At 32.1% G+C, this 23,313-nt stretch overlaps 1 protein-coding gene across 1 annotated transcript in view; it reads left to right on the plus strand.

The window, feature by feature from the left end:
* The window catches only part of LOC146995535 (neurobeachin-like), a 261,679-nt gene that overhangs the window by 231,199 nt on the left and 7,167 nt on the right, over nt 1-23,313 (plus strand). Inside the window, exons 3-12 of the mRNA XM_085823139.1 lie at nt 37-163; nt 1,483-1,583; nt 5,082-5,177; nt 8,098-8,219; nt 11,921-12,047; nt 12,502-12,621; nt 14,200-14,346; nt 14,468-14,524; nt 21,291-21,431; nt 21,588-21,650. Coding sequence (XP_085679265.1) covers nt 37-163; nt 1,483-1,583; nt 5,082-5,177; nt 8,098-8,219; nt 11,921-12,047; nt 12,502-12,621; nt 14,200-14,346; nt 14,468-14,524; nt 21,291-21,431; nt 21,588-21,650 — 1,101 coding nt within the window. The remainder of the gene's footprint in view (nt 1-36; nt 164-1,482; nt 1,584-5,081; nt 5,178-8,097; nt 8,220-11,920; nt 12,048-12,501; nt 12,622-14,199; nt 14,347-14,467; nt 14,525-21,290; nt 21,432-21,587; nt 21,651-23,313) is intronic.

Below are 23,313 nucleotides of genomic sequence, written 5' to 3' on the forward strand. Positions count from 1 at the left end.
ATATTGCTTTTATTTTTCTATATTTATTTATTTTAGGCTGAAGTGTGGAGTGTATTTATTGCAATTTTAAGGAAGAGTCTTCGAAATCTTCAAGCTTGTACAGATGTTGGACTTATCAAACATGTTCTGTCTAGGTTACCACGTGTTGAAGAAGTTGTAGCAGGTAAATTTTTGTTTGGAAAAATACTATAAGTAAGAACTATAAATACTGTTTATATAAGTTCTGTGTAGAACATATAATGTGAATATTAAATTCTGTTAAATGTCTTATAGCTGCTACATATAATTCTATGCAGCATCTGTTAATCTTTATTTTATATCGGTTTAGCATTTTTAATATCACCATCTAACAAGTAACCAGCTAAAAGCAGTAGATCACATGCAACATCATTACTAGATATTCTTTTAAAAATATAATATGCAGTTCTTTTGTTAAACAAATTTATGAATGCTTTTCGACCAATAAATTATTAAAATTAGTTTGTGCTAAGATTTAAATTAGTATAGCTAAGATTGCATTAGTACTATTTTGTCAATATTTACTGGCAATTTTTTTTTCTTTGAGATATTTTTGAAGAGAGGTTTAAAAGGAAATTTTATTGCTCATGGAGTAAAATATTGTAATAATACAATGAACTTCCATTATAAGAAATTTGCATGTAAGAATTTTTAATTTCAAGAATTAAGATAAAAGTTATTGCAACAATCGTATAATATTTGTAACAAAACAAAACCAAAATCCCACAAAAAGTCAAAATTAATTTGTCAGGGTGTTTTTATTTGCATTACTCATGTTTTATCTCATGATAAATTTCACATTTTATTTAATAATGGCCATGGTGTTTGTTGTCGAAAGGGGTAGGATGTGATCATGATGACAACCAGGGCCTATTCCAGCATTTCTGAAGCTGAGTGGTTAAAGTGAATAGTGAAGCTTACGGTCCATGTATGTTTAAACACCTTTAATCTCTTTCAAAGAGCTTAGTGTGAAGGATTCTTTTTCTCTACTTTTTCACTTTCAATTTTTGCGGAGTCAGAATTTATCTGATTTGCTCGAAAACAGAACTCTGTATTCAAATATATTCATTTTCGTGTAATGTATAATCTCCAGCATGTTTATAATAGATATATCCACATATAATTTATGTGGTCTGTTGCTTCTTTTAAGCTTTATTTCTTTTCACTGTTTATATTTTGAGCCTGTCAGCTGTGCAAAATTAAATCAGACTTCCTTTTAATTTTTTTAAAAATAAATGGACGATATATTAAATATAACCATTTGAGATGTTTTTAGTAATAATTTCTGTTGAAGCTAAAATTCATTCTTGAGAATCGCATTACATACAGGAACTTAGTAATGTCTTATATTGTTCATAATTGTGATGTGTGTTAATATTATATATGAGTATTAGGTTAATAATTTTATATGTAAAGTATGCACATTCTAATTTGTGGTTGACTTCTTTTTTTGTTATATTCTAGATCTCTTGATTGAAATTTTAGGAGTTTTAGCTAGTTATAGTATAACTGTTAGAGAGCTTAAGCTTTTATCTGGTTGTATGAAAGCAGAAAATGGAAAGTGGGTGAGTATGACGGAATTTTTTTGAAAGATATTTTGAATTGCATATAATTGTTTTATGCATTGGATCATCTGGAAATTTATGTGTTTTTTATTATAAAGCAAATGAAGCAATGGGGGGGGGGGAAGGGAAATTTCACTGAATCACAGAAGCACAATTTTGTTCTATGACTTTTTGCCATCCCTGAACTGAAAAATTCCTTTTTGAAAGTTATTAGGTTTTTTTTAGGTCATTGGGCTCTTAGCTTTCAATTTTTACGATGTAATATATAATAATTTTACATTATTTTATTCTTATACATAAAATATTGTTCTTTACATTGTTGTATATAAAATTTTACATCATTTAATTTTTTGTACAATAATTTTATATTATTTATATAAATATAATATTAGATTTTTACATTGTTTATAAATGTTTTTTCTTCTCTTTCATGTGCCTACAAAGGTGCTTTATTATGCATCTACTTATCAGATGTGTGTTATATTTTATGCTATATATGAAATAATCAAATTATTTTCTTCTGTTATGTGATCATTGTGTATATGTAGGATATAAAATTTGAAAGAAAATTACTAAGTTGTTGCAGTAGTCCTTTTAATTCCTGATTTAAATTTGGTTACTTCCCTGTCCTGGAATCTGCGTCACTTGAAAACTGCGTCACTTGAAAACTAATCCAAATTATGTAATCTGTAATGCAATAAACTCTTGTCCAATCGCAATCCAAAGTTTGAACACTATAACTATCCATTTGCTGAAATGCACAGTAGCTTTTTCTGTGGAATGCTTTGTTGCAGCCATAGTGATGTGTAAAGGAGAATATGTGTCCTAAAAACATATTCATCAAGAAGTAGAATTATGTTGTGAGTCTACAACTACTTTTCGTCTCCAAATGACATTCGTGTATTAAACATCCCATCTGTATGCCAGCAACATCTACAGCTATCTCAGCCATGACTGAAAAATATGTTTCATCTCTCCCATACATCCTAAAATATTGCTGTCTTTAAATTTTCAACCATCATCTACAAAACTATTGCATGTGTGCATTCTTAGTCATGGCCATGTTTTAGAAAGACGTTACTCACACATAAATCATATGCATATTAGATGGATAGAATTTGGAAAACCACAAATAGCTGGATAATTTTATTTTCTTGAAAAATAATTTCTTAGGCCATGAATTCTTGATTCCCACATCACTATGGGTGCGAAAAGCACCCACAATTCTATATACATTTTTCACATTTTTAAACAATAGAAATACAGTGAAGTGATAAGACAGGAAGCACCCACAATTCTATATACACTTATCACATTTTTAAACAATAGAAAATGCAGCAAAGTGACAAGACAGGAATTAGCCAGGCAAAATTGAGTAGAAAATGTGAATACACACTTCAGCATATATATAAGATCAGAATCCTTCCTTTAAGCTATGAACAGTTGTTGGCCAAGAGTTCTGTGCAATGCAGATTAGTTTTTTAGTTGTGCAGTTTAGGAAAAAATTATTACTATTTTTAGAATAAAGAGTGGATATGCACAAATTAAAACAAGTACTTTAAAGTTTAATATTTTATATAATATATATGTGAATTGTATTTCACAATTAAACACTTTCTTTTCCTGCTTTATTAACTTTATTTTTTTAATTAACAGTTTTATATGTTTTATCTTTTTATTTATTTATTTATTTATTTTGCACATATTTTCCATTTTTATTGGAATTTTGTCCAATTATGTTATTATTATTACAACTGATTTTTAAAAAAATAAGCCTTGAAAAATAAAGGCATTGAAAACTTTGAAAATTATCATGTTTGTTGTGAGATCTATGGAGATCTCCTATTAGATGCAAAACAGATAATCTTTTTTTACTACTGTGATTGGCTTAGTAGCTCAGAGAAACTTAAATACAAATCTCCCTGTGTAGATGAAATGCTGTCAGGAGACATGCATATGAGGAAGACTGTTGAAAGATATAACTCCATGTGTAGACAGAACTTAAGCTGTAGGTCTTATCATGCTAGTGTCTTGAAGGTTACTTAAAAGTTTTTGCATAGCAAAAGTCATGACAGATGATTTACAGTAACTAAAAACCTGCATATGACATTACAGTTAAACTGAATGTGCTTCATAAAAAAACATGGAATGTGTTCTGCTTCTGTCTGGATATTTTTGTGTCTTTAACAATATCTCTGTTTAAAAAACATTGAGACAGTTATAGTATGATCAAATTTCCCATGATTTTTCTTTTGTAATAATTTAATTCTTTTGAGATGGGTGTGTCATATATGCATTGGCCGCCAACTGTATCACAGAGCTGGGTGTTTCATATATGCATTGCTGTTTCAATGCAGTGTTAGGATGGGTACACCACACATCAATATTTAGATAGGACGTTTAATTAGTATCTCTGTCTCCCTTTTCTCCCTCAACTAGATATAGCCATGTGTCTGTTATGGTGAAATTTATTGAGACTGGAGAATGCGGACCTTCATTTCAGTGTGGTATTTTTGATTTTGGTATTTTGTTTCAGAATCAAAGTAGAAATCTTGGATTGAGTGAAGTAAATAAACAGAACTAGCTATTATTTGTGTCAGCTGATAGACATGCGATGTTCTTGATGCTTCTGAATACTTTCGTTTTTATTTTTGGAAATATGGGGTAGTACTCTTTTAGAGGTTTTATTTATTCCTCTTAGAGTTTGGCTAGTGTTGAGGTGAATATTTTGTGTGTTGTTTTTATGTTTAAGATGGCAAGGAAAATATAATGATAAAATTTTCAAATTAGTTCTGTCAATAGCCTGAGTATTCCTCTCATTATGTGCTAAAAACTGGAACAATTAGACCATGTATTTAATTTATGCAACTTTTTCCCCCGAAATTCTGCTTAACTGTGCAAATTGCCTGTTCCAACAAGACAGAGCATTCCGACCATCTCAGGGAAACAGTTTTGTGGCTGAGGCATCCATCTCAAAAAGATTAAACCAAAGTTTTATTTAGTAAATACTTTCCAGAGTTAGGCTTAACAGTGCAAATTGCCTGTCTCAACAAAGCAGTGCATCCTGTCAAGGTGCCATCTCAAGAGAATGGTTCGCTGGCTGAGGCTTCTACCTCAGAAAGATTGAACCAAAGGTTTGTGTAGCAAATACTTTCAAGCTGTTATTTTATAATTTTGGATCTCATACCAAGCAGCTCTCTTTGTATGTGAAAATACAAAATTTGGCTTAGGTATGTAGGATTGCTTGCATGAAAAGCATCTGGTATCTGTCGATCTAGTGCTGTCGATTGTCCTTACAATTTTTTAAGAAGGAAATTAGAATTTTGATGTTTGTTGCTGTTAAAATGATGACAGGCGCAAAATTACAGATGTTGCATTAAAAGTACTTTTTTATTATTATTTTCATAATACTATAAATATTATGTTATTGTTTAAATAAAATGAATATTTACTGTGTTTTAAACTCTCTATATTTATAGAATATGTTCTTACTTTCAGCCAAGGCATTCTGTTAAACTTTTATCAGTATTAAGACAGCTACCACAGAGGCATGGCCCAGATACATTCTTCAGCTTTTCAGGCAAAAAGGGTGCTGTAAGTATTAAAAAAATTTCACATTACATTTTTTTACTTAGATTTTTTTTGGAAGAATTCTAGATATTGATTTGCATTTTTTTTTGGAATTTAACATGTTGTCTGACTTCACATAGGGATTCTTAATGACAAAATATTTTTATTTATAATTGAAATATAAATTTAATACTTTTATTTGTGTGTTGTAACCTGTTCTTTACTTTTTGAAAATTTTCTTACATGTTGAATTTTCAGTGAGGAGATTTAACTCTATCATTACAGTTGAACCCTCCCCCCCCCTATTTATGTTTCAGTGTGTTCTTTTACTATTATTAAGGAACTAAAATGTTTATATAATTTTCAAATGTCCATAAAAGAAGAATGGGACATAAGATGGTCAAATACAGCTGCGTATTTCCATGCTGAATAATTCCATGACAATTTTAACTAAGAACAAAGATATAAATGTCCCATTTGGATCAGCATTACATTACTTATGCAGTCCTTTTGTGTAGAGCATAATTTTCTTCCTCCCTTTATCTCTTATAGTATTATAGTAATAAAATTATCTATATGCTACAAGTATATATATTTGCTTTCATTACCTTATTGGCTCTTAAAGACTAATTTAAAATGTAAGAAATTTTTAACCTCAACAAAAAAGTTAAGCAAAATAGTTTACAAAAATAAATAAAAATATAGCATTGACTGTAGTTTTGTTGGAGCTTAATCCAAATTTATCAAATTGTTGCCTTTTTAGTGCCTGGAGACTGTATGATTCATGCGATTACTATACATAAAAATTTTTGGAAGTGTCTAAAAAATCCAAACTGAGGCACAAATTAGTACTGAGCAATAGTTCTGGACTCCAAAAGCTGAAATTTGTAGGTTTATTCCAAGTATGGAAAGCTATAGAAGCCTTTTCCACATCCTTCTGTTTAATACACTATATGTACTTGTTAATTCTTAATTTTAAAGATTTTAGTTTATCCTGTGTATGCAAGTCATATTCACAAGGATTTTATAAATGCCTCATAAATGAAAATCCAGTATTTGGTCTTTGATAAATGATAACTTGTTTTTATCAACAGATTTAAAGGAAATCAGAAGGTCATACTGCTTGAATCATTTATGAACTAACTGGCTGGGTTTAGGGATGAGTAGAATGCAAGTAGAAGAAATTGAGGTATTCTTAGAGATTTAAAGTTGCGGGTGGTGAAGATTTGTTAAGCGTCTTATACACAGTATCTGTGATGGTAGAAGCTTAACTGCAGGAAATAGCAGTACCTTCATAAGAAATTTTCTGCTGTGCCATGTGCCTTCACAGCGTAAATGGAAGCATGCCTGGCTACTAATTGGAAACTCCAGAGTTCACATCCTGGGAAGGGCATTACTAATGTTTTGTGTTCTTGGCTTCAAAATAAACCAAAATGAAGAAATACCTAAATTAAAATGTTGTAGATGCTATTTTATCACCATCTGGATTTGTTGACTGAATCTGTTCTTCCTAGTTGCCTTTTTAAGTGGGGGAGAATGTGAGGAATTTCCCTCTCCTTATTACTTGCCTCTGTAGTGTAACAGGAAGCATATCCAACTGGTAGTTGAGAAATCTGGAGTTCAAATCCCAGCTGTACTGCTGCCATTTTGAAATAAACCTAATGATTTTTCCTGTTTCAAAATACTGAGTTCATTTGTCATAAGGGCAAAACCTAAATGACTTGCACAACAAATAATCATGTAAAAGGTTGCATATTTTTCATTTTGTTTTATTTTGTTTTCGTTTATATGTTTGAGCAAAATGGATTTGTGAGTGCAAGGAGACGGCAAATGTTTTATGAAAAAGATTTGTGAAATTCATTATTAGATTTCATAACTTGAATGTATAAGAAGGAAAGGAAATTGTTGAGTTCAACATAAAAATTCTTTACTGTTTTATTTATGAGAGATAATTTAGAACGTAAATGTAGGATGCATTATGCAGTACATATTATTATTGGAAATATGTTTTTTCTCTGCATTGAAACTATGTTCTGAGAGCAGTTATATTTAGATAGTGTGGGTAATTTATGAGTTTAATATATTTATATATATTGCATGAATAGCATTTATTATTTGTGATTTTACGTAACTAGAGTAAGTTTTGGAAGAAACAGCCAATAGATACATATTGCTATGTAGGGTATTCTCAATATGCTAGGAATTAAGCTATAATTCAGTACTTATGAAATTGCAGGCAAAGAGACTACTATTGGCCAGAGACAAGTCTTGACATGCTTATGCTGCTATTCCATGCAATGTTGTTTATCCAAATCACTGCTTGATTGATGCAGGCACATTTTTGTAGCATTATGTTTGCAACCATGGAAGATACATAGAGCAACCCTTTTCTTTTTCTGGGAAAACTTAAGAATTCTATGTCTGCAGGAAGTATTATGTTCCCACATAAAAGTTTAAAAAAAAAAAAAAAAAAAAAAACTTACTGTAGGATTTAACCATGTTTTAAATAGAGGACTTGAGACACCAAACAGTTTTTTAAAGCTGGTGTAAAAAATTAATTTTTTTTTTCAGATGAGTATATTCAATTAAATGAGTATTATGCTGAAAAACGACATTTTGATATTGATGAAATGAAAAGAAATTATATCTAATTTCCCAGAACTTTGGAAATATCCCTCATAAAAACCATTTATAAATAATGAAGGAGCAATGTTCAGCTAAGAAAGTTTAAGGAGAACACTCCAACACATGTTCACATGCAACAAAAAAGTGAACTTACTTTGGATAGTTCTGCTGTAATCACTTTTTTTTTTTTTTTTCCTTTTTAGTATGTCTGCCATAATTATTAATCATTTTCTATTATTTCTTGTAATTGTTAGAGAAAGTTTCCAAATAAAGATTAGTTTTAGTAATATAACAACATTAATTAATTAAAATTTTTCAGGCAATTGCGTTATCTCCATTAGCAAGGTGGCCATACCAGAATGGTTGGACCTTTAGCACATGGTTTAGGTTAGATCCAATAAATAGTGTGAATATTGAAAGGGAGAAACCTTACCTCTTTTGGTAAGTGAACTTTTTCAAATATTATCATTCAATGTAAATCATGCTCTTGATTCATTTTTTTGACTAGTATATTGTAAAGCAAACAAAGAGTTTATTTTATCAGTCAAAGCACCAGTTTGAGAAACAAAGTAATTCATGCTAATGTATTGGAAAGTGACAGTGTCAGATTTCAAATAAATTATTAATTTCGTATAATCCAAAATCAGAGTACTGGTTCAAATTCTGTTTGTGGGTTGGTTTCCTTCTTCTATGTAATTGTAATGTTGGTCATTTCCTGCAGTGCATTGTTTGTGGTGAAGGATATGGCTATTTATTTTTTTTATTTATTCTTATTCCACCTGATTCCCTTCTCAATGGGCACTACATGTCAGTCATGTTATCCTGATCGTTGCACCAGCTACCTTTTTTTTTTTTTTTTTTTTTTTTGGTTGTTTATCTTTTCAACCTTATTATTAATAAACAGATTTAACATTAGTGTATTACTTTTGTTCGAACCCTCCAGCTTACAGTGTTTTGGGTATGTTAGTATAAAATTAGCAAAAAGGGTTAGTTAGTTTAGAGATATTTACATATATACACGAATGGAGACTTGCTGCCTTTACATTTTGTCAGGTGCCTAGATCTAGTTATCTGCTATGATTATGTTTCTCTTAGAATAGGCATACTCTATGATGGTTCTGACTCCCCACTGTCCGTAGTAATCCTGAAGAAGGTCTTTGAGGCTATGTGATCCCTGGAGCTGAGGAAAGAAGGCTGTGATGGGAGAAGTGAGTAGGGCAGTTGGGGATGCAATGGGACACGTCTACTGAAGAAGCTGAGACACCACAGGCTCATTTGACATTTTGATGGCAGAATCTGCTGAGGTATGTGGGAAATCCTCCGTGATTTGTGAAAGCTTGTTGTAGATAGAAGTCTGTTTTGAGCCTCTTGGTGAAAACCATGGGAAAGATGGAGTAGGTGTGTTGACCGGTGTCTGAGTTGTCTCAGCAAACTTGCCAGATGGGCATGAAGGCACAGAAGAGCTGGTGTTGGGCAGCGACCATTCAGAGTGGGATCTTCGAGTCGATGGAAGCATGACTTGTGGCTTCTTTAGCTAAAGAGTCGGTCCTTTCGTTACGTTGGGTACCTTGATGACTATGTACCCAGCATGGAACATTTGTCTGGAAGAAGACAGGGTAATAAGCATTAAGAGATGGCTAATGGATCCAGCTGTAATTTATAGTGAATGCTTGCCAAATAAATGGCTAACTATCAGCTGACTTTAAAAAATCATATTTGTTGGCAATATAAAAAATAGCAACAATAAAAAGATAAATACGAGGGTTGATCCAAAAAAACGTTTACAAGACAAATGAAAAAGTATTTATTAACAATAGAAACAAGATACAAATGGGAATCAAGAGACACATCTGGCCCTCACTTTTCCACATAGTCGCCAAACCTGTTTAGGCATTTGTCAGAACATTCGAACAACTTGTTTATCCCGTCTTGGTAGTAATCAGGGCTCTGCTCATTGAGCCATTTCTCGGCAGCTGTTTTCACTGCTTCGATTGAGGTGAACCGTGTTCTGGGTAAGTATCGCTTCAAAGCCAGAAAAATGAAGTAGACACTTCGAGCCAAATCGGGGCTGTATGGGGGTGATTCCAGACCTCCCACTTGAACCTTTGCAGCAATTTCTGAGTCTGGCGAGCTGTATGGGGCCTGGTATTGTCATGCAGAAGAATGACGCCTTTGCTCAGTAATCCAGGCCATTTGCGTCGGATGGCTTTACGCAATTTCGTTAAGGTGGCACAATAACGATCAGCCTTACTGGTATGGCCACGCTCCAAATACTCGATTAGGATAACACCAGTCGTATCCCAGAAAACGGTTGCCATCACTTTACCGGCAGTGGGTGTGACCTTAAACTTCTTTCTCGTCGGTGATCCAGCGTGTTTCCACTCCATCTTGGATCTTTTGGATGTGGGGGTGAAGTGATGAAGCCATGTTTCATCACTGGTAACGATGCGATCAATGAAGTGTTGGCCGTCTGAATGGTATCGCTGAAGAAATGTGAGGCTGCATGTCATTCAAGTGGCCTTTTGCTCCGCGGACAACGCACGTGGAACCCAGTGGGCACAAACTTTGGAATATCACAACTCATCGGTTCTGATACGCTCAACGTTACCATAACTCAGGTCCAGCTCTGAGGCAATCTCACGCACGGTTGCTCGTCGATCCCTTTGGATAATTTCTTCAACACGTGCCGTGTTGATATCCGTCCTTGAAGAACTTGGACGGTCGCTCTCTTCCATATTGTGGTTTTCCACATGCTCCCTGCCCGCTTGATAAGACCGACACCATTTCGCTACCTGTTGTCTACTCATTGCTTTGTCCCCGTATACCTCAATGATTTGTCCGTGAATTTTGGATGTGGCCTCATTCTTGGCCCATAAAAATCGAATTATGTCTATGCGAGACCACTTTTCTAGACTTAAGACACAATAACACGCCGAATAAATACTGATTCAGAAGTCAAACAACAAAAATCAGCGTTAATTCACAAAATTTTCACAGGACTAGTTTCGATGGTTTTACCGAACCATCATCTTCAGCTGCAAAACCGCAAATGAACAAGATAGGAAATAATGTTTAGATAAGATAAGAAAGCCTGGACAAGAATAAGCAAGTGGCGCCATCTGTTGGCGAAACCAGAACTAAAACATAATTTCTCTAAAAGCCGAAGGCAAATTTGGATTGGAATTAGGATCGTTAACTAGAACAGAAAGATTTTTATGAATGTGAAATGCCTCTAGAAAATCCAGTTCTCCAATGGAAGATGTTTTTTGAATAATTTTGGCAGCAGAAAAATTGAAAGTGTGATTTTCGGACCAACAATGTTGAGCAACAGAAGACTTCTGTGTTTCCTTTTTTCTAACATATGCCTCATGTTCTTTGACGCGAAATTTTAAGGCTCTCTTAGTTTGGCCAATGTAAATTAAACCGCACTGGCAAGGAATCCTATAAATACCCCAGGAATTCATATCCGGAATGGGGTCCTTGAGTATAGAAGTTGGAATTTTATTGATGGGAGAGTAAACAACCCGAAAGTTAAATTTCTGCAAAATATGTGCAACTTTATAGCTAATTGATGGAAAGAAGGGAATGACAACAGAATTTTTATAATCTCCTAAAATAAGAGTGTGGCTTTTAGTGTGTTGAGATGAGAATTTTTTAACTGCTTGATTAATAATGTTGGGTGAAAAGCCCCTGTCAATAGCTATTGCTTTTAAATAATTTAGTTCTTCATCAAGGGCTAGTTTGGAGGAGCAAACTTGAAGAGCACGGAAAACATAGGAATAAAATGAAGCTAACTTTTGTTTAGTCGGATGACATGATTTAAAGTGTGGTGGAAGGCAAACCGATGAAGGTTTACGGTAAACTGTAGTACTGAAGTTGGATGTGTTACGTGTGACCAGAATGTCGAGAAACGGAAGAGAATTGCAAGTCTCAAGTTCAAAAGTGAACTGAATAGCAGGATCAATAGAATTCATTGTTGAAAGAACTCTATTTAAATCATCTTTATTACCTTCAAACAGGATAAAAGTATCGTCTACGTAGCGGAACCATGCCGGGAAGTTTAAAGTTTCAAACAAACTAGAATGCTTAATGAGTTTAATTTCAAAAATTTCCTGAATTTAACATTCTGCTTTACTTTTCAGTTTTCGCACATCAAAAGGGGTTGGTTACTCTGCACATTTTGTAGGTAATTGTCTTGTATTCACATCCATGAAAGTAAAAGGCAAAGGTTATCAACACTGTGTAAAATATGAATTTCAACCACGTAAGGTATGTATTATAACATTTTAGTTTAGAATTATTTTTAAAACAATTCTTAAAGTTATTAGTTTTATAAAGATATAGTAATGTTAAAATGATTTGAAAACTCCTGAATTAGCAACTAAAGTAATGTACCTGAACATACTGTTTATTTGTCTAAATTCAGTTTGATTGACAAAATTATCTTTGTATTGGTATATTTAAATTTTTATGGAATTATAGTACTTATTGACTGCAGAATATGTTATTGAAAATGAAATATCATATGGGCGCATATTGAATTAGTGCGATTTTTGAACCTATCTTTTTATTATATGTTCTTGAAATTTTATTCATGCTATCATTTTCAGTTCCATAAGCATTTTATTTATTTCTGCTTAATTTGCACTAAACAAGTTAAGGATGTAAATAACATTTGATATTGTAGATAGTATTTAATTTTTGAACTGAATTTATGTTGCAGTGGTATATGATTGCTATTGTATATATTTATAACCGTTGGAGCAAAAGTGAGATTAAATGCTTTGTAAATGGGCAGTTGGCATCAACTACAGAGATGAGCTGGCTAGTGAATAATAATGAGGTAAGTTTTTAAAGGTTTTTGTCTTTTGTCTCGTACTTGTCAATCATTATATGTAAATATAAATAAAATATATTTACTATATATGTAAATATAAATAAAATGTTGCAGAAACCTAGTACTTGTGAATATAGTTATGCTATGCACTAGATACTTTTTAGTACTTTATTGTGTTTATTTATTGTTTTTTCATGTGTTATGTGGTATTGATCACAATGCTTGTTGATGCAATTTGTCAATGGTTTTTCTTCATCACCAACAAAGCAAAACTATTTTAATAGTGATGACATTTCAGAAATACAATAAAATCCAACTATTCAGCAACTAACTGGAAAGCTCAAGTAACCAGAATATTTTAGAATTTTAGAAATTTTTTCTTTTAGTAATGAGAGATGTATAATGCCGCTACAGAACTTGTAATACTATTAATGGGTGTGCATTGTTGCCGAACAGTGTGATTTAGTACTGATAATGGACAAACATGGCATCACAACATAATTTTAAAAAGTTCATTTTGGTTTAATGTAAACTCAAGTAGTTCTCAATAAGCCGGTTTAATTTTTGTAAAGGAGGCTATGAATTCCAATTTTTCCTTGCTTTTGGGACAGATAACTTAGTGTATTTTAAAAATTACAAAATCCAGGCGTTAAAAAAAGCTACAATACATGACTTTGAAAACGAGTAAGTAATGGAAGTGTAATGTAAAAAATTATGACTTAAGTTCTTTATATGCTATATCCATAATATGTAATATGTATCACCTTATTTTCTAACTAAATAAAGAATGACCTGTTTATTTAAACGTCTGCCAGAATGATTTGATTGGTGACATATCCTCCAACTTTCATGTTCAGCTGAATTTCATAATTGGACTAAATGTTTTATATATTTAAGGTTATGTTTTTTTTTATATGTAAAAACTATGAAATATGTCTGCTTTTATGTCTGAAATACCTTTTTTTTTTCTTTTTCAAAATCTGATATAATTTTAAATTTAGGCATTTGATATTCAAGCTGGTAGCACATATGATGATTGTTTTTATAATTTTAGAGCAAAAAATTTCCCATTCTTTTGGCTATTTTAGCATGAATTCCATTTTTTATATGCTCGACTATTCAGAATTTGGCACTTCCGAAGGATATTGAACTTTTACTATACTGAATAATGCAAAAGTCTGCACAGAAATAATGGTAATGGAGTGTTTGTGTTTGAATTGACAGTTTCTGTAACTCCTGACTTGAAGAACATGTCCATGTTAAGTAAGGTTCTGTGATCACCAGCCCCAATACCTTTCATTTTTTGGGAACTATTTAAAGATAGTTTGGCTGAGCGAGAATATAGAGTACAGTGCACTACAGTCATTAAAGAAGCCTGATACTTAACCCTGTTTTAAAATGTCTATAATGATTGGCAAATTCACTGTCAAGACTTTTGCTTCATTTCATATAGTGAACCCATGTATCCAATTTAATACCAATAATTTTTATTAAAATCTGAGCTTGCATATAATTTTTTATTAAGTTTTGTGTGCTTATATTTCAGTTTATTAAAGAATTATTTTTATGCATTTTCTTTCAAAGCCTTTTGATAAATGTTACATTGGTGCTGCTCCTGAACTGGAGGAAGAGCATGTGTTCTGTGGTCAGATGTCAGCTATGTACTTATTTAGTGAAGCCCTAACTACTCATCAAATCTGTGCCATCCATAGATTAGGTCCAGGTTATCAGGTAATAATTAATCATGAATAAATTTTATCTGTGAGTGTATTTTTGCTTATTCAAGTATAAAGTAGCATTATGTAGGGAAAAAGTGCTTGCTTTATTAATTTTTAAAAAACTTTTGTTTTAGAGTCAATTTAGATTTGAAGGTGAAGCCAGTTCATCCTTACCTGAAAATTTAAAAAGGGTATGAATTTTTCTTTAAGAAATATACTTCTTGAAGCAGGCTTTGCATTTGATTTTTTTTTAAAACTGGAATCTGTTTCACAAACTGCTGTTTTTATATTTTAAAGGAACTTTCAATTTAAATAAGTGCTACATGATTGACAAGTAATTTTATTTTTATAATGATTGCTCTGTGCTGAATTACATTTTAGCATTTTCATATTTTATAAGTGTCTAAAATAAAGTAACTCTTAGTTGACTTTTCTCAGTTCAAGACAATTTTTTAAGTTTTATACTCTTTTAATAAGAGGTCTTTTATTTTAAGAAATGATAAAAGTGTTAATAAATTTGCATAAACATATTTTGTGTTCATTCATCATGTAAGCATTTGTAAAAGCTTATATAAATACTAGTATTTCTGTCAATACATACAATGTGTTGCCATTAATGATAAGACATCCATAGGAAATAGCTTAACGGAATGGTATGGTATTAATATGATACAGGTCTGGCATTTGCCATTAAGATAGTCTCTATCCTTTGAAAAAAACTTTCCTCTGAACTCCTACCAATATTTTCTTTCATAGCTCATGCAACAGTTTCAGGATGCTTTGGGCTAACTTTCAATCAGTGTTATAACTTGTCTTGGAGATGTTTAGTTAGGTTGAGGTCAAGGCTTTAGGTAAATCATTTGATTTATTCATCCTGATTACTTCAAAAGCATTCAGTTATGGTTTTTGCTCTGTGAATAGGTGTATTGCTAAGTTGCGAATGGTAAGACCCAGTTATAAACTGTTACGATAAGGTGCACAGCATAGAATTGTCCAATATTATCTTTGCTATTATCTGTATCGCTTCAGTATATAGTTTTCATATACAGTCAAAAGTCGTTAATCTGGACTCGTCGGGACTTCGCCGATTCCGGATTATCGATTTTTCTGGATTATAGATCATCAATTTAAATCTGGTAAGATGGCATGCAGAAATTATAAAATTAAAAATAATTAAAATAATTAAAAATATGAAACCGTAATTTATGAAATAAAGAACAATTATGATCTGAAGGGTATTAAAATTAAAAAAAAAAAAAAAAAAAAAAAAAAAAAAAAAAAACCTTAATATTTATTTGTTTACTTTATTAAACATTTCTTTCAATGTAAGTTGTTTAAGTTGCTTCATTTTATGTGATAATACTTTCTCTTTAATTCTATAAACAGACATAATTTCTTGTTCAGTTACCGCTGTTCAAGTCCCGTAATTGTTGTGCCGAGAATACCGACTTACTTGTCAATCAAAATGTTTTCGTTTTCAATAACTTCTGGGTCACTTTCTTCACTATCGGAAGCGAATTATAATGACGAGAAACTTGATTTAAATCATATCGAAGATGGAGTACATCGAGATGAAATACTACACTTAGTAAGGAATTATAAGCCAAATAAAATAAAAACATCTGCCCTGAAGATAAGGATAGTGCTGACAGATCAACTTCCAATCCGCGGCGTGAAATTGATAAACAGATTTCGGATTTCAAAACATACTTTCGCTTTGTAGATACAAATTACATATTAGTAAATATATATCGGAAATTCTATTTGACATAATCGAAAGTTCAAGCTTACTTTTATGAAATTGCTCTAACAGTCTGCAAAAAATAATAAGCCGGATCCAATTCGAAGATTAAGGAACAACGCAATCTGCAACATTAACTGAATTAGATAATTTTAGCTCAGCTTATACCTCCGTTACACATTAAACTCGCATGTGCAGAAACATGTTAGCAGCCGTAAAGGTCTTACGCGCTCTCGTAAACGCCTGTGCGCATGCGTGAACGCGATGCATGCGCAGAAAGTTTGTAGCTTTGAGGTCCGGATTATAGATCATTCCGGATTATGGGTGTCCGAATTAACGACTTTTGACTGTATTCACCACCCTCTATCTGTGTTTTTCGAACTTCATGTCAGCAAGAACCACATGTTGGCGCTGAGAAAAGTTCCTGTGCCGCATCTAGTTTTTCCAAAAGCCATGAGTCTATATTTATATCATTTTAAAAGTAGCGAAACAAGTTTCAAATATAAAGAAACATCTGATTGTAAACAGTCATTCATTGACAGTTTACCTTCGGCATGTGACGATGCATTGAAGATAATATAAATTTTTGTGGTTTCTTTGTTTTTTCTAATTATAGCTTGATGCAGTCTTTTTCAGTTTTTAAGTACTTCAGTTCTTCAGTGATCGCTTCTTGTAAATGTTCATCATTCATAGCTTTGTATCTCTCATAAAACTTCATATTCTTCTAAGATCTGTGTCACAGCTGCTCAAATAATTTTTCTGCTACCTCAATTATACTGTAATTATCTTGCATACTTATTTCACAGTAAGCTAGCAGTATATATGTTATCTTAAATTTTACACATTTCCAAATTTTTCTAATGGTAACATCGTCTTCAAAGCCGTGACTGTCATTAGATTTATTAAAAATTTTCAAAGCTTCCAGTTGCCCTAAATTTCTCATAAATTTGGATGTTTAATCAACTTTAAAATGATTTTTAACTTGTATTATATTCCGTATAATATTAAATATTTTTGTTGCATTACTTGTATTTTCTGTTCTGCTCACACCTATGTAGTTTCATTAGTAGCACTAGAAACTACAAAGTACACCTATGTAGTTTCTAGTGCTACTAATGATTCAAAAATTCGGCAGACTCTTCATGTAAAGCATTCATCTGTTTGTAAAGCAATCACAAGCAAATCTAACTTTTAAGAATTTTCCATTAAAAAATTGTTTGAGAGAATCAGTACAATATTTTCATTAATTTTTTTCATGTTTTTGAGTAAAACAATTACATCTAGACATTGATCAGTTTAAGTCTGATAATAATTTTATGAAAAGAAATGAAATAAATTATTTTCTTTTGGAAATTGAGTTGTTTACCATATTTCATATACAGTCAAAAGTCGTTAATTCGGACACCCGTAATCCAGAATGATCTATAATCCGGACCTCAAAGCTAAAAACTTTCTGCCCATGCGCCGCATTGACACATGCGCATAGGCGTTTACGCGTGCGCACAAGACCTTTACGACTGCTCATATGTGTGTGCGCAAGTGCAGAATACGTTTTCGCGTGTGTGTTTTATGTATAACGGACGGTATAAGCTAAAATTATCTATTTCAGTTAATGTTGATATTTGCGTTGTTCCTTAATCTTCGAATTATTTCCGGCTCATTATTTTTTGCAGACTGTAAGAGCAATTTTATAAAAGTAAACTTGAACTTTCGATTATGTCAAATAGAATTTCCGATACTGGAGCTCCCAAAGGATCTACAAAACGAAAGTATGTTCCGATGTCCATCAAAAAAAAAAGTGGAATTGCTGCAAAACATGGATAAAGACATGAAGAAGGTGACAGAGAGGTTAGTGAAAACGAAAAAATTTCGATTGACAAGTTAGTCGGTATTCTCGGCACAGCAATTACAGGACTTGAACAGCGGAACTTTGTAACTGAACAAGAAATTATGTCTGTTTATAGAATTAAAGAGAAAGTATTATCTCATAAAACGAAGCAACTTAAACAACTTACATTGAAAGAAATGTTTAATAAAGTAAACAAATAAATATTAAGCTTTTTTTTTCCAAATTAATACCCTTTAGATTATGATAGTTCTTTATTTCATAAATTACGGTTTCATATTTTTAATTTTAGAATTTCTGCATGCCATCTTACGAGATTTAAACTGATGATCTATAATCCGGAAGAATCGATAATCTGGAATCGCCGAAGTCCCGATGAATCCGGATTAACGACTTTTGACTGTATATACTTTTTGTTGCATAAGAGATGAACCACTCACCTGTAAGAGCCACGTTGTGACCACCCTTGCTATATACGTAACCCATCCAGTATCATGCTGGAAGATGGGAACATTTCACCAATGCTTCTATACTATCTTTTACATCCTCTTCTGCTGAACTCTGCACCCTCTACTGGTGTTTTTTAAATAGTGCCAACTGTTGGAAGTTTACATTGTACCTTAACATTTCTGGACATTTCTGACACCTTTATATTCAGGGTTGGCTTATGAAAGCCAAAGAACCAAGCGTGCATAAAACAGGCTTATATAATAATTCCTCTTCTGCAAGTTTCACAATAGGAATAATGCAGTCTACTAAGTAATATTCACTACTGTAAATACTGCACCACATGATGTTCTTTCATTGTTCAAGAGTCCATAAGTGTTATGTTTTATACCATTTTAATCAGAGTTTAGCCTAATGATTACGGTACAAGGTCTGAAATCCCGACTGGTCGGGACTTCGGCAATTCGGGATTTGAGATTTTTCTGGATAATAGATCATCAATTTAAATCTGGTAAGATGGCATGTAAAAATTATACAATTAAAAATTTGAAATCATAATTTATGAAATAAAGAACAATTATAATCTAAAGGGTAAAAAAAAAAAGAAATTGTAATGGTATTAAAAAAAAGCTTTATATTTATTTGTTTACTTTATTAAACATTTCTTTCAATGTAAGTTGTTTAAGATGCTTCCAGAAAAAATTCAAAAAGTTCCTTTTTCTTGTGTTATATACAGTGGATGCAATACTCCTCGCATAATTTTGAGACAGATATGCCTTTATCCATTTTTTGTTTATTGAAAACCAGAATTGGAAACTCTTTTCAACATAATCGAAAGTTCAAGCTTAATTTTTATAAAATTGCCGTAATAATAACAGTCTGCAAAAAATAATAAGCTGGATCAAATTAAAAGATCGGGGAGCAGCGCAGTCTGCTACATTAATTGAAATGTCTTAGAATCAGTAAAGATAATTTTAGCATAGCTTAATAGCGTCCGTTATACATTATTGGCTGTGTATCACAAGATTGGCGACAAAAGCCAAGTTGTTTCACTAAATTTTGTCTTGCTCCTATTGCGTACTGAATTAAGCCTGAAGTCTATTTACTATACCTACGTTTATTTCTTGCACATGCTTCAAACTAATCCGAGTCCTGAATAAATAAACTCCCACATATACTTAAGGCTTTATCTAGGGCTGGCGCTCGATACTGCCTGGTGCAGTCTCGACGGGTCCTAAATTCCGCTACAAAGTGCTTCCCTAAGTTCTAAATTTTTATCGTGCCTAAACTTTGGATTCCAGTGCTTCCTCTAAATCATAAAAACTTCTCATCGCTTAATTTTGCTGCTCGGTGCTTCCCCAAATTCCAAAAATTTCATCTTCCCTAAATTCTGCCGTCTGGTGCCGACATATTCTGCCACCGCTTTTGGATTTGTAGTGAATAACATATCAGTTATTCTTAATTAAAATAGCACTAAGTGTAATCTTTTGGCCTATGAGTATCATTAACAAAATCATATTTTTAGCATATGAAAAGAAATTTTTGTTGAATTTTTCCTCGTCAACATTTCTTAGAGTATTTAAAAATCTATAATCATTGCCAAGCGTAATGTTAGCATAAAAGTTTGCCATACTCTTGTTGTTCAATTAAAAAGTTTAGACATCACAGCATGAGTTATTACTGAAGCTGTCATGTATTGATAAACATGCGGTGATGAAAGCAAAATATAATATATAATGACTAGCCAGGTCGGCATCAGGGATATGAAATAGGTGAATGTATGCCAAGAAGACACTCTGCTACAGAGTCAAATTATTGATTTCACAAATTTTTGATTTCACAAATTTATGCTTACATGATTGTTTTTCCATAACGAGGTATTTTATTTAGTGCCTAAGTGAAAATCTCCACATGTTTTATTATGGAAGGAAAAATCAAATGTGCATGCGTAAAGCATTAATTAAAAAAAAAAAAAAAATGTTTGTGGCTTTGAGGTCCAGATTTTAAATCATTACGGATAATGGACATCCGGATTTCCGACTTTATACTGTATTATCTTATGAACTGCAAATCTTCCTTGGAATCCAAGTGTGAATCCTTCTCTCAAGGTAATGTGAATTCTGATCTCACTTGCAGGTGTCAAACAAAAATATCTGGCTAAAGCTTGATTTTGTCTGTCAATTTTTTTTCCACTTTCCTGATTAGGATTGGATTTTAGAACTCTTTCACATTTTCATTTCACCACAGCATCAATCAGGATTGCAAATGGTACTTGAAGTTTGCTAGAAATCTTACAGATGAAGTGAGTGAATTGATGGGCAGGTAATCGTGCCCCTTTCAGCGTTACTAAACTTTCATCATATAACCATTTCTGTAGCTGTAGCTAGAATATATTTCTACCAAGCTCACATGGTCTTTTTATAGGTTTGTGGCATGCGTTACTGATATTTCAATGATCCTATTTTCCTTTCAAAGGATCTCTGATCATTAATGGCAATATAATATATATTTTACATATAAATAGTATAATGTTTCTGATGTTACTCTCTGAAATTAAGCCTCATCCTTCATCTTGCAGAACAGAATTCATAGTTATTAATTTTCATTCCATGACTTAATTTATAAACATTTCTGTACTTGTTATTTTTAATATCCATATGGAGTTTTACATAAGTTATTGCTTTCATATTTTTATAGTATATGAAATTCAATTAGTTATATTTTGTGTGATTATAATGCAATAATGATTATTGTTTTGAATATAAAATGAAGGATTCTTTTTATTTAAAAATTGAATACAAATTAATGTCATTTAATTATTTTCTTTTTTCCTTTTTTTTCTCCTTGTTCTTTATTTTTTAGTTTAGTGGCAGTTTCACTTTTTTAATAACTTGATGACTTATTTTTTTAAAATTTATTATAGGTATTATATGATGGTAAACTTTCAAGTGCCATAGTTTTCATGTATAATCCGGTAGCAACTGACAGTCAGTTATGTTTGCAAGCTGCTCCTAAAGGAAACATTTCCTATTTTGTCCATACACCTCATGCTCTGATGTTACAAGTATGAAACTTTTTGCTTTTTTTCCCTAACTTTTTCTTTTTTTACCTTTTGCATTTTTTATATTCCTTTTTGTTTTTTTAGTAAATCGTTCCATTGTATTTGTAGTCTATTAATACATATCCATTCTATTTAATTTTAATAAATATATCTTTTCAGGATGTTAAAGCCATTACCACTCATTCCATCCACAGTACTTTGAATTCTATCGGAGGCATACAGGTGAATTGTTTTTTAAAATGATGCTAATTTTTATTGCTTTTGTCTGCATTAGAAATTTATCCTTTTTTAGTAATTTATATAGTTTTCAATTATATTGGGTAACATGTTTGAAGTCAAATCCTGCTATAGTAAATACTGTTTATAATGAATGAACTTTTTGGTCAGATCCAATTTCCCATACACTCATGTCATTTCATGAGACCCACCAGCGGGCGAGCGGTAAAGTCGCTGAACACTGGTAGTTCGGTCCGAGGTTCGAATCCCGCGAACGGGCTGGCTGCATGGGCGTTTTCGTGGTTTTCCCCATGTGTAACGTGTATACGAGCCAGTTTCCCTTAGAAAGTCCTCCACGAAGGCATCCCTCCCCTTAGGCAGATAGCCCTAGTGTGCTTTGCCATAAATAAATACACACACCACACCATTTCATTTGACTACTGTGAATCTCTATAGTGTGAAAATTATGCACAACAAGCTTTATGAATAAATTCAATTAAAATTATTTTATATATTTTTCATAATTTTCTGAGCATTTGTGCAAATTTTAATTAAAAAATTGTTAACCTTTAAACGCATCCATGTTTAGTTTGAAAAGATAGCAAAATACACTTTTATGATGCTGTTCTTTCATTTTTACTGCCATATTTTTCTGTTTTCTAAATGAAGATTGTGTAAGGCAATTATAAAACTTAGTTTTTGGAATACCAGTATGCTCAATAAGCATGCTTTACAAAACCATATTATCTTGTGCAGTAACCATTGAACCAAAAAACATGAATGGGTTCTCTTATTCCATTCAAGCTCCTTTGACTCAGCTGTAAGACATAGCTGTATTCAAGGTTGATGCTGTAATGGAAATTTTGAAATTTTTGCTATGCAGAAAAGTAGAAGAAGTGAATAGATTCTTAAAGCATGAAGCTATAAGATTCTTATTTAAGGAATATAAATTTAGTATTCTTATTTTGCTTTTCACCAGTATTTAAAATGCTGTAAAATTCTGCCTTCTGAATGGGAGTTTGCATTAAAACATTCTGTTTTTAAATTGTTTTTAATTGCTTACGAAAATTTCTGGTGAACTATTAATGCTTGCTAATTGGTTGTCAAAAGTGAGGATTGCACATCTATTCAAAATCTGTGATTCTGTTTCAACTAATAAAAGTGTTTAGCTTAGGTGCCATACCATATTACAACTAAAGTAGTGCATATTTGTATTTACAAGAGTTTTGTGTTATTACTTATTTTATGGATTTCTTGAGACAATTTGACATGGAAGGGCAAGAAAGGAGAAAATCTCTCCCCCCCCCCGGAAAAGGGTCTGTTAGTCTGAAAATGGGATTTTGCGTCCATTCGCTATGATTCTTAAAGCATGAACTAAGCTATGAACAGTGTATCACTTTTCAAATTGTGCCACCAGATATTATTACTCTGTGTTATTTTTAAAGAAATTAAATAATGAAAAATCTGCATGTATGTGTGTTTCTTGCAGTGTGAAAAATGATAGTACCTAGAGCCATCAAATTTTCAATACCATAGTCCTGTACATGAACGTGTGCACCTCGAAGCCCAAATTTTGAATTTATTTTATTATTTATTTAATGTTTGTAAAACATTTTTATTAACAAATTCAACAGTTTGGAAGTGAACAGTGACAACGCTTCAAAATAAA

This window comes from Stegodyphus dumicola, chromosome 9, assembly GCF_044657685.1.
Source record: "Stegodyphus dumicola isolate Sdum_Otavi_A_Nest chromosome 9, ASM4465768v1".
In the NCBI taxonomy this organism is placed as follows: Eukaryota; Metazoa; Arthropoda; class Arachnida; order Araneae; family Eresidae; genus Stegodyphus; species Stegodyphus dumicola.